General features: G+C 40.8%; 1 protein-coding gene across 2 annotated transcripts; it reads right to left on the bottom strand.

The window, feature by feature from the left end:
* Nucleotides 1–543: 543 nt before the first annotated feature.
* On the bottom strand, nt 544–12195 carry LOC110830431 (ubiquitin carboxyl-terminal hydrolase 37). 2 transcript variants are annotated; one of them, XM_022065353.2, is made up of 17 exons: nt 12039–12195; nt 11772–11952; nt 11226–11354; nt 10838–11029; nt 10505–10624; nt 8209–8336; nt 7331–7493; nt 6747–6929; nt 6371–6510; nt 5238–5412; nt 4199–4390; nt 3955–4101; nt 3665–3725; nt 2606–2737; nt 2287–2395; nt 1345–1486; nt 544–1034 (listed from the first exon to the last, which is right to left on the bottom strand). In XM_022065353.2, the coding sequence occupies exons 1-17, from the start codon at nt 12070–12072 to the stop codon at nt 992–994; spliced, it is 2271 nt and encodes a 756-aa protein (XP_021921045.1). In that variant the 5' UTR covers nt 12073–12195; the 3' UTR covers nt 544–991. The 2 variants fall into 2 exon arrangements, with proteins under 2 accessions (XP_021921045.1, XP_021921042.1); XM_022065350.2 differs by having other exon boundaries at nt 6747–6950; nt 12039–12194.
* Between the last annotated feature and the right edge of the window lie 596 nt (nt 12196–12791).

Genomic DNA, 12791 nt, shown 5'->3' with positions numbered 1-12791 from the left:
TTAATGTTGCATCCTCCTGATAATATTTTATGAAGTATAAATCCTAATATGCAGTTTCATCCAGCCTTCTACCTTTCCTTTACACTTAGGTCCAAATATTATCCTAAGCAACCTTCAGTGTGCATCTCCTGTGTATATTATTCTTCACAGTCTGCCTTTGTGAGGGAGTGGGAACTCTTTTTTTTAGTGCAACAGATTACATAAACATAAAAGTTTATAATAGAAGAAGTGACACAAACAGACACACAGCAATGGTAATCTGGAGGCTACTAAAGTGGCTTAAAATACCATTAGGCGCCTGCCCACAACAAAAAGTGATGTTCTTGGTTCAGAAGCCACCAGTGTTTTTATGCTTTCACAAACTGAAACCTAATTGGCATATCTGCATACAAATGGATGGCTGAATATGTGTTTTCCCCTCCAATCATTCCCAGAAATCCATGCTGAGGTGTTCATCTGGCAATTCTAGTTTTTAGTTCTTCCTTCATCTCTAACCTGCCACTTGTCAGGACTCTGAGTAAATAAATAAATACATATGCAGTCTTGTTTTTTCAATAGAGAAACTGGTTTTATTTCTACTAAAACCTCCTACTATAGCAATGTTTTAATATCTCAAAAGTATTTCAAAGGTGTGTAAGCCTTCAAGAGAGTATAGACTATATACATGTATCTGCAGCTAATTATACCTCACAGTCATGTCCACATACCCGATCATGTAACACCTGTGTGCATGTGCTCTGAGATCGACAGAGTGCCCATACTCCTGCTGAAACACCAAAGTTTACATCTATCAATCACCACAATGCGAACAGGTTCCTGCTCGGCTACGTACAAATGCTTCGAGATCCACACTGTGCCTACGTCACTGCTGACATGGCATGCATCTATCAAAAACCACAATGTGCAGATGTTCTTGCTCAGGTGTGTGTGCGCGCGCGCACGCATCCTTCAAGATTCATGATGTGTCCACACTCCTGCTGTGCTACCAGCTTCAAGACTTGTCCGTGTTCTTCGTCAGTTGATCGAACAGCTGCCTGTAACACGCGACAGCCACGAGATAAAATGTAGCATCAGATTTTCAGGTGTTTTTAAGCTAAAATGTCTACATAATTCTTGCTCATACAGCTGAACATAACCTAAACAAAACAAACTAATTATAATATAGCAACTGTATAAACCATTAAATTCTCTCTTATGCGATTTCCTCCGCTTTATACGTTATGCTGCTCTCATAGGGTACTAATTTTCTCAGCACTCCGTTTCCAAACATCCACAAACTACGTGTCAACAAGTGCGCAATGTACTTGTAGAATACAGGACATGCAGTTTTCCACTCAACAGCACCTGTGCATGTAGCAGAAGACATAGCCATTGCGCTGTCGAGCACTGCCAACAACCTCATCTTCAGTAGGATGCGACACAACCTCATCATCATAGTGGTACCACTGATGCTGCTCCAAGTTATATACATCTGCCACATAGTGACCTGCAAACAAACTTGCCTTGAATTGAGGGTGCAATTAACAGTTTCAGAAGAATTCATATCAAAGTCAACATGAAATGACACTTCCAGCGTAACTTACGTTTATAACATGATGGGCTGAAAGGACATGGAATGACAGTTTTTAATTTGAACCCTGTGGCAACTGTCCCCATTGCCCTGCACCAGAGACTAGAAACTAATATGACAGCAGCTCATCCAATTTGTCCATGTCATCTTCTACTTGTTGTAGAACATTGACAATGGTTTTGCTTTCTCCTAGGCTCCCCTAGGACATGTGACTCAACTGTGTTACCATCATAAACACTTTGTCATTTGACAAAAAAAAAAGGTACTTGGAGAAATGCATTCAGTAATTTTTGATTCTCGACTTAGCAGCAGATGACCAGAAAATGCATCTCTCTTCATTCATTATCACCTTAATTCTATATCGTCCGCTTGTTGGGTCGTTCATTTCCTCGTTACCCTGTCGGTGGCCCAAGAGAAGTTGTCTTGCTTTCATCAATGCTGCTACCGCTAACAGGCTAATATTTTGGGTGCTCTAAATTTCCATTTTCATCCAGATTTGAATTTTTTAAAGTTTAGCTATACAACTGTGAATAATTACACAGCAGAAAGAAACTCCCTTACTTGCACTCAGTCCTGGATTATTCATCTGACATCATATTAGCAGCAAATGCTCATTCCAGCTTCCAAACAAAATGTAATGTACAATTTAACCGGGAAAAATATCATTCTTCAGCGCTAGACCTTCATTTTGTCACAGCAGGAGTGTAAATACTCACCACAGTTGGGGGAGATGCCCTGGTGCATGATGACACACACAAGCCTGTAGCTGTGGTCAGGGCTCTCATCTTCTCCCTCCAGTTCGCTCACTGGCACATCAGCATCCCCCTGCACATAATTCAAACCTCAATGTCTGATAAGACACTAGATATCTGTGCCAAAGATATAACGCATATAGAAAGAAACTGCAATGCCAAGTTTTGGTTTTCATCTGCACGAAGGAAAATCTGTGTTGAGATCTCAGTAACAATCAAACCTAGGACATTCTGAGCACAAAAGACATTGGTTGCAATAAGTTCAGAGCATCACAGTTCTCACCAGCTGGGAGCTGCATTCCTTCTCCTGAGTGAGCCCCTGCTCTTGCAGACTAAGCCTGATTGCTTTCTCCAGCTCCAGTGCCTCCAGGTCTATCTCCTTCCCGCTATCATCCAGACTCTGACGCATTGCCTCCTAAAAAAAAGCATGATTGTTTTGACTATGCAACATAAACCAACAGAGACCATGTAATGGTAATGTCACAAAAAAAACAAGATATATAACAAATCAGAGACTGACCCCACGTGTGGTCCACTGCGTAACACTCTTATATACAATGTCCTTATCACTGGACAATGAACAAGAAGTGAATTACATGTGTTATAATTGTCAGTGGTAAATTAAAAAGTTACAAATAAGAGACGTTACGGTACCATAGATGAAGTTCTTCAACTTTGTGATAATGTTTGGAATCAAAGAAAGATTTTGATGTTTCTGAGAAAAATCCTACCTCAGTCTTTAGGACTGAAGGGAGAGGGTCAGAAGAACTAGGCTAGGGGTACTCCACTACTCCTGTAATTATCTTCTGTGGCGAGCACACAGGAATCCACAAAACATCTACATCTTCAATACCGTGAAAACCAAAAGTCACACATTGAGGGATATTTGCATGAAAGAGCATATAAAACCAAGTAACGGTGAGCCAGTCTTCAAAATGTTTTCATACAGTGCCCGAAGGAAACATCACCATGATGATAAACATCGCTGTAACAAACCTTCAGAAAATGATTATAGTTATGTAAGATTTGAGGTTCTCACAGCGGTGAGTATGAAGATTTCTGTCTTCTGGGTTGTTGCGCTGTGTAGTCTCGTCGATGTCAACCAATGTTTCAGAGGTCATACTGCCTCCATCATCTGGGCGATGAATAACTACACAGCGCAGCAACCCAGAAGATAGAAATCTTCAATAATTATAGTGGATGGATCAAAATCTGAAGGATATGAACACTCTTTTAATGCCTTACACTTTCACTTCAGACACTGGCACACACAATGCATCCAGTCCCCAACAGATCTTGGTCATGATAATTTACGTAATTTTGCTGCAGCATGCTCACTAACCTGCAGTTCCTTGTCATCATCATCATCCAATGAAAACTGCAATGGATCGCTGTCCTTCGAACTGCAAAAAATTAAACAGCAATGTTGTAGTAACTAGTCGGTCATCTTGCATAATCACATACATTATGAAAATAAATACATAAGAAACAACCCCAATAAAAGTTCAAAATTTTCTAAAACATATCGCCACACATTACACAAAATGGCATTGCTGATTCTATGACGGTTTCTATGTTGGTATTTTTCACACCTGTTGGTCAGATTGGGTTTGAAAGGAAGCAGCACTTAACCTGTGGGGTAACCAAGGTGCAGGCATCACCACATCATCCATAACATAGTTTTTAACGGACAGACTGATGGGCACTCGGAGAGAACTGGTCACCTTCTCGGCTACGGCCGTCTGAACGGCATAGCGCTTCACTTGTACCAACAGAAACCTGCGGACACAATTCAGCCAGATTAACACTAAATTCTTAAATCAGACTGTTGATGAAGTAGCACTAAACAACTCCCACACATAACACAGAGTCAAACCTTGGCAGTTTAGTGAATGCTGTCTCCACCTTGCTGCGCTGACCATCGCATCTGTCACACTTGAGTTCCCGAACGTCTGGCTGCATGTAGCGACTCAGAGCCTCTTGCAGCGATGGACGAGCTTGCGACATAGGTGGAATGTCCAGGAATAGAGCGAGGTGATCCTGACATCTGTTGCTGATCTCTGAACAACTGCAAACACTCACATGGTGCTTCATATTGAACACAATGTTTCAGCTTGTTGACATGGGAAAACGGAAATGCACTGAACATTTTGTTTGAAAAATCCCAATGGAAGTTCATCAAGATACAAATGAGAGAACTGCATTAAAAAGGATATTATAAAACATGTAAACTCGTGAGTTACACAGCAACAGGAAATTTCTGTACTGACTCCACCTGTTGCTGTGGTTACAAAACTTGAGAGAACACTGAAATTTATTTATCATGCGAACAAACACTTCTTTACACTTCACACTAAAAAAAAAATTATTCCATTCTGTTACCTTCTAACCTGATACTGTATCTTTCATTGCATGTACACAGTCTGCCTCTGTGGATGAACTTCTGATAGAAAATTGTTACAGTATAAAAATAATGCTCTAATTGTTCAACTTTGACAAAAGTCATTACGTGTCTGAACTTCAATAATCACTGTGATGTTTCAAAGTTAAACTCATGTCTGCCACAAAAGTGAAGTCTTGACATTAGTGAAGGTTTCAATACGAATGCAGCACACACATGATCCTGCAAACCATTAAATTAAAGGCACCTGATTCAATAAACTGCATTTGAGAATCTAGAACTGAAACTGTGAACTGACTACAGCAGCAAGTTTGGAAATTCTTTTATCACAGACATTAATTTTGCCAGGCAAAAGCTGTTGTTCCTCACATTCGGTTTTCGATTCTTCAAAGTTGACAGAAGCAAATAACATGCAGGTGTGGTCAGTCAGGAATAAAACATGAAGTCCAGTGCCCCCAGACCACAACATCTTACAAAATGAACGCTGATATTCCATATCAAGCAATGCGCTTACCTGGTGCAGCAATACGTTTCCTTTAGGCAGAACTCCACATTGTCACACACGGGGTTACGGACGCTATCGTCTGCCTGACCTTCTCCGCCTTTAAACCGCTGCACAGCAGAGCCATTTGTTGGCAGATTGTCCAACTGCAGCTCTCGCAGCATGCAGCTCTCCTTCATCTTGCGTTCTGTCAATGGTAAAACAGTGCTCAGGACATTTACATGCTTATCAAGCAAATTTCTCAGGACTATGATATTCATATGTACAATAGGTTGTTAGGTATTCATCACATTCTACGTGAAGAATACCTAATAGACCTATGTGTGTGTGTGTGCGCGCACGCGCGCCTGTCACATTTTCTGCAACAAGATCTGAGGAAGTAAAAGAGTGACAAATGGAAGTGCTGAAGAGGATATCAAAGAAATAAAGAGCAAAAATACAAGAAAATTGAACCAATCAGTGAGGAAAAAACATTGGAAAATATGCCAATTTAAATTACTGCATGCCAATATTGACATACAAGAAGCAGAAACTTGGGCATGGACCAAGGCAGATATCAACAGACTAATGGCAGCAGAGTTGTGATTTTTACGTACAGAAGGAAAAGCAGAAAGACAGTGAATAAGAAATTTAAAAATTTGTACCTGAAGCTCGTCACCTTAAAAGGCAAATTAACAAATAACAGAACAAGAACACATGGACACATTTTAAGAGTGAGCACAGAGACAAATGACTGACTGAACTTGAAACATCTCACGGAGAGGAACATAAAACAAAGCAGCTGCAACCTGTTTTGTTTTGAGATTGGTGAGAGAATAATCATCCTGGTAGTACGGATAAAAATAATGCCCACAACCAAAAGAGTTTAAACTGAACTGAACAGGGGCAAGGGTATAACAAACTGGCACTAATTCTAGTGCTGAAAACAGAAACTGAAGAATCAGCGGTGATAGCATCCAGCACCACACAGGGTTTTTTCTTTTGCAACTGATAGTATTGTGATTAGTGCTCAGACCAAAGTGCTAAGAAGAGGGTCTTGAGCCCAGGACAATGCAAATTCTTCCAAATTCATAACAAGTTCACCAAGACTGAAATAGACAACAAGTCAACACACCTGTTATGATGCAAATTTATGAAATACCAACCTTCTGGGCTGCAGTCTGACTTGGAAGAACCGAATTGCTCTCGAAATGAATCAAGAAGGCGTACCAGGAACTCTGTGGCATCCTGCTGCCTGTCACTCATGAACATGACATCCAGTGCGCCCAGTGAACGGGACAGATGTCTGAAGCAGAACAACAAACATGTCAAAAACATCAGTGGAAGAGCAAATGTGCTAATAACAACATTCAGACATAACAGAGAGGAACTAGCAAGTACAAGACAGAAATGCATACAAAATTTTGGTTGGACAAGCAGATGAAAAGTGGCAAATTGGAATGGGAGTTGGTGACTTACTTCATCCAGACTTGTCAAGCCACATCTGTGATGCTATGAACAAAAGGCAGGTCTTGCTACTACCTGAGAGCAGAATGCAGCGATAGGCGACGTCCTCGTCGCCGATGCTTCACCACCTCAAAGAATGACTGAAGCAGTGCCGACTGGCCTTTCCGATCCTCAAGCCAACAGAAGCGTTCAAGCTCCTCCATGAATGGCTGCATCCCCAGTAATGTCTGCAGAGTGGCATTCATCCAACAAAGGTTGCTGCCAGGTGGGTTTGGGAACCTGCAAGTCATAGTCCACTGAACCGCAACAATTATACTCTTGACTGACGCGCCATGTAGACTTTTGGCTGTACACCAACGTTTCAGAAGAACATGCTGCCTCCATCTTCAAGGTTAAATTCACTTCAAATTCTACAATTCTGCTCTTCTTCACTTTGTGTGGACAGAGTTCACCACAAAGCTTTCTGCTTCAAACAGCCATGGAGTTACTTAACACAAGACAAATTCAGTACCTTCCAGTATCTGTCAAAAAGGTGACAGGTCAACAGTGAACTCTTGGGAACAGATACTTCGCCTAGATATGAATTTCATCCGCCTGTCAGCAAAACATGAGCCCGTATTGGCATTCCTTTAAGAGCAGTCATCATTATTGTAACTCACCCAATGTCCTGTGGCAGCACTTCTTGTCTCTCTGGTGTCAACTCCTCAGTCTCCATTTTAGAAACAGGAGTCATCACGATGGCAGGAACACTGCAGATCTGCTGATAGTCTTCAGTCCCTACGTCACACACGGAGCCGGGAAGCTGGTCCTCCAACGACCTGCCTGAAATCCATCACTCTATATTCTCTTAAGTGACAAGCTACAAAGTATTTATACAGGGCAGTAGCTCAACATGTTTATTGCCAAAAAAACCTCACAGTAACCGACAAATTAAACTGATCAATTTGTGTTCATCACACACAGAACTGAATAAAAGGAATAGGTCATGGAATAACATGACAGTTCTCACTGCCTGCCTGCCTGGCTTCGGTTCTGCATCCACTGCTATTCAGCCTGCTGCTTACTTCTGCCCAATAAAAAGTGAACACACTCCATCAAATTGGGGTTTATCATGGTTCAACTAGTAATGACCTACGCTCTCTTTGGCTGAAATGCTTGTAGTCTACTATTTTCTGAAGCCCTACTGATGTACACATCACCATCAACATCCAAGTTTTCTACAGCTGCAAACTTGTTTGAAAATTGGACCTCATACTGTTCCCTACCTTCTGCATGGTTCTGTTATCTGTTACCAGCCAGTAAGGCCATCAATCAACTCACTGCAGCGTCAGATCTTCCTTCGGATTCATACGCAGCCTCTAGGTTCTCCGCTATTCAACAAAATCCATGCTGTTGTGAGAATCACGACGCACGTTACTGTCCAGAAACACCAGCCCAGCTTTTTGGTTTCCACATTTCACATACATGGCAAAACAGTATCCCTTCAGAACCTTAAGATATGCCATCTCTTGATGGTTATAAAATGCAAGTAGCTCACCATCAGCTTCACTCCCCATGTCTCTGTCCAGTGTCTGCAAAATCTTGTGGATGTCCACCTCAGCTGAGTTGTCCCAGTTCTCTTTGTTTGCCTCATCGGCTAACGATGGGTCTGCTGACTCAACAGGACTGCAACAAGTGGCAGTAGTGAGAATTAAGAAAGCAGAACAGTTGAGGACACTAATGCAGTTAGCCTGACACCTTTAAAAATGAAGATGAATAAGGTAAAATATTCGACGTTTGTAAACAGCGAACACAAATATGAGACGGGTGTTGATGATAAAGAACAGAGGTGGATGGCTCATGCAAACCATCACATATTCTATGGGAAAGCAGAACCTGGAAGCAGACATGGCAATGGCCATGTTCACACAGCTACAGCTCAAAATAGCATGTCAGTGGACTTCATCCTGAACCAGCTGGATCCAGTCCACACACACACCACATTTTCTGAAGACCCAATTTTATCCTCATAACTAAATGTTCAAAAAATGCACCTATTAGCCTTGCCCCGTGTCAAGTTGGACAAAATTGGACAATAACAGACAATTTATTTCAAGACCAATGTGCATTTCTGAACACAGAAGTTCACTGGGCAGGGAATCACCCAGTCAGACCCGATTATGAGTGAATCACCATTAGCGCACAATTGTTCTGAGACAAGTGCAGTTATATTTCATGCAGTCCAGTAAAAAATTCTTTATGTTACAAAAGGAAAAGTCCTATCGTTTGATATTTTGCAGCCTGTTTGTTTCACTTTTAAATGAGAAACTTGCAGAAACTGATTCATTTAAAGTGACACATGACATATGTGGATATGGGTCAAAGAAACAAGTGGTGTGGATGTGGAACAAAAGTTGTTCTCAGGGCCAAGGCATATTTTCTTAACTATGGGAAAGAATGTCCATCCAGACAAAGTGTCAGCAACCAATCAGACTTAAAAATTAAAATATGTTTCCTTGAGGAAGGCAGAAATTATGCCTCAGAGCTTTTCGAAAAAAAACGCTCATTTAAGCACGACTCTTCGAGTGTACATATATAACCATATACTGCCCCCAATTCAGAATGATATCACAGAAATCAGAAAAACAAAACATAAATCACAGTGTCAATACATAACGATGCCTTACACCAGAATTCCAGGTGTTAGAAATACAATTTTTTTTTTACTTCTGCAATTTACGTGAAGAGAATTTAAGAACAATTCAAAGGATATTAAAGTGTATCATTCTAACAGACCAAGTGAAATCCACTTCAACATTCCAAAAACCAACAGTGATCCCTTAATACCACAACAGCAATAGCACAGAGAATTACAAATCCATCACTGAGCCAACATAGTGTCAACCTGCTTAGATAATGACCTTGACAAAAAGAACATCTACTGACTGCTAGTCTGGGAAATATAATTAGTAAATTTGCTGTGCCCTAAACCGACCTCAGAAAATCGAAATACACAGATGATCCAACTTTACTAGGCTTTTAGCCCATTGTTAAAACCACCTGCAGGACTCAACACAATGCCAAGGCTGTCAACTTCTTGCAAAATAATGTCTATAATTTCTACATTTTTATCAAACATAATTTCCTACAGGCTTATACATTTTCTCCCGAGAGTCAGACAGCATACAGTGAACTGCCTGTTCTGCTGAAACTAGGCCCAACAAGCATCCGACATCATCATCTCGATTCATGGCCAAGCACAGCATCAACATGGGTCCCTAAATCCTGCTAAATGATAACAGTATCATGTCTAACAAACCAGATGCACAGACAGAATCATCAGAGAAATGACAAGAGATTTAGTGAACTCCATCCTAACAGCAGCAAAAGAAAAAATGGGCTCTCCCTAAGGTCATGGAGACCATTTATTCATAACCCACAGCCAAATACAGCACTGCCTTTTGACCCTTCATCTCTCAAGACCCTTTAAACAAGTGCTTTTCCTCTTGATCCAGCACTGAAAAGGGCAATTTCACTCCTACTGGCCCAACTTGCCTCCATCTTCCTTCCTCATCCTCCCGTGATTCTCTGCCTAACCCTGCTCATGCCATGAAAATCCTAACCATTTACACTTCAACCATAAATATGGAGGCAGTATGGTCCTCAGAAACACTGGATTTACATCCACAAGACCACATGACAAAACAAACCTCGTCCTCTTCCTGCCACCTCCCCTCTCCATCGCAACATGCATATACTTGGGTGCACTGAATGTATTACTGTACACTCAGTTCCAGAGTCCTACTTTCTGTGGTCCGTGCTAATTGTTTTCTAACACACAACGTGGCACTTACATATGATCTGACTGCGTGTAGGTAAGGGTCCGCTTTGCTCGACAGTCCTGAGGCAGGCGGAGACGGGACAAGACCCGACGCTGTTTACTGGGTGGGGAACTCAAGCTGAAACACCAACAACTACAAAATTTCATGGAGGTTTACCTCTAGTCTACCTGTACATCTTCATGGTGCAGTGCTTAGATAGGGACAACACGGCAGAAAACACGTAACTGCTGCACAAGCAATTAAAGCAAAAACACTGACAATCATAGAACCTTAGAAGCCTCTCATGAGCCAGGTCAATCTTTGTGCCACACCACCTCCTCCCTAACACAGTGCTTGGAGTGTTACCTGGTTCTGAAAGGCTGTGGCTTGTTGCGTACAGCCGATGGAACACTCAGGGCTTTAGTGCGAACAGCAGGCACAGAAGGACTGGTATGGAAATTAACGTCATATTTTGATGACTCTGGTGGCTTACTGTTCACATCACACTTGTTGACTACTATCATCAATTGTCTGCTGCCTATGTCCATCCTCCTAGACCTGAAAGAAAAGCATTCCCCTATTTTAAATATTTTGAACCTCCAGAACAATCCTATATATATATATATATATATATATATATATATATATATAGTTACTACATTAAGTGGGTTTGTATCAGCAGCCTCGCCCTTATAGTTAAGTTACACTCCCTGCAAGCAGCCACAGTAAACTCTGTCACAGGATAATACTGTACCTCATATGCAGCAGGGACTTACGCCCCTTGCAGTCCTGTTCTGCAGGGTTGAGGACATCTCCGAAAGGGCCATTGCTATCTGCTGTGCTCTTCAAAGTCACAGGGCTGTTACGAACTGCATGACCACAACTGTGAACAACATGAACACACATTGCAACATGAACAGCCCCAACTCACATTTTCATGCTGCTTAACTTAATTCCCTACACCAGTTTCTAGTGCAATAAATCATCAAGAACAGAAAAGAAAACCAGTCCCAATATCTGCCATGTAGGAACTTATGGGAGAGGAGATACAGATCCTACTCATTCTTGATCTCGGCACTAGATGGGGGTGAGTGGTCAGAATCATGCCCTAGCACTTGCCTGGAGGGACTGAGGAAAACTATAAAAACCTTGGTCAGGATATCCACTCTGCAGGATGAATCAATGAAGATTATGCAACAAGCACCATAACCACAACTTCCTTCACATGACATGACAACATAAAATAAACTCCATACAACAGAACAAAATCACAGATCCAGTTGACATGCAATTTACTTACAGCATGTATGAAACTGGCAGTTGAATTTTAACATTGGCAGCAGTGTTTCCATGCAAGATCCTGCTACTCAATCCATGGGACGTCTTCATTTTGTTTGCACTAAAAATTTTCGTTGTATTACGATGAGATTTTGAAACATTATTATTTGTTGATGAATGACTGAACTGCGTCATCTTTGCACCTACAAATATAAAATGTTCTTGTATTAAGGACCCACACTTTGAAATTTGGCTCTAACTAAACCTTGCTGCCAATAACCTTACTCACAAGCAGCATCCAATCTAGGAAATGTAACGTCCATAAAATTACATTAACCAACATTTACTTTGAAGAACTTGTGCTTTAAAAATTCCACAATAATTTGAAAACTGTTCACATTTAGAAAGAATGGTATGAAAGGAGACCTTACAAACAGAAAAACGCTACCAACACCCACTTACATATAACAACCGCTTATACTCAACCTATCTAACTTCGATAACATGCGTGGGTGATATTCGCGCCAATTGGATCGACTACGTTCATTTGTACAAAACTGGTTTCATATGGCCTAGAACACAGACCATAAAAATACGTTTAGAATGGGCTACATCAAGAAATATACGTGTCATTGATACTACGTAACCATCACATAGGTTCAGAGATATACAATTAAGTTGTCCTACTCTACATATAATTTCACATATTTGGTACATACTATAGTTGTGTCGTTTCATGTTGTTCCCAAGATGATTCCACTTCTTCGTTTTGTGTCTAATAAATAATAAAAATTAATCTAACATGTTTTTGGAAACGTGGATATTTTTCGAAGTGGCAGTGACGTTCGAGAATCACTGCTCATTAATAAATGTAGGGAATTTCTCTACCTGAACAACCAATTTTTTTAAAAATACCCTAACCTATATTGTCCGTAATTACTAATTAGACAATTTCACTGTGCTAATTACGTTAGAAAAGTTTCCCTCACTTTTTAGCATTATTTTTTTCAAAAAAAATTGTTAAAATTTTCACAATTCGTTT

This window comes from Zootermopsis nevadensis, unplaced genomic scaffold, assembly GCF_977971745.1.
Source record: "Zootermopsis nevadensis isolate Lab colony 2312 unplaced genomic scaffold, Znev_1.0 Znev_ptg000017l, whole genome shotgun sequence".
Classification (NCBI taxonomy): Eukaryota; Metazoa; Arthropoda; class Insecta; order Blattodea; family Termopsidae; genus Zootermopsis; species Zootermopsis nevadensis.
Note: the sequence above shows the minus strand (reverse complement) of the source record. Positions and strands in the feature narration are given on the sequence as shown.

Coding starts and splice junctions, on each gene's coding strand:
- LOC110830431 (XM_022065350.2), bottom strand. CDS start 12,072: ATGGACGTTACATTTCCTAGATTGGATGCTGCTT. Junction 11,953..12,038: donor TCCTAGATTGGATGCTGCTT/GTGAGTAAGGTT, acceptor TTATATTTGTAG/GTGCAAAGATGACGCAGTTC. Junction 1,487..2,286: donor GGGCATCTCCCCCAACTGTG/GTGAGTATTTAC, acceptor GTTTGTTTGCAG/GTCACTATGTGGCAGATGTA.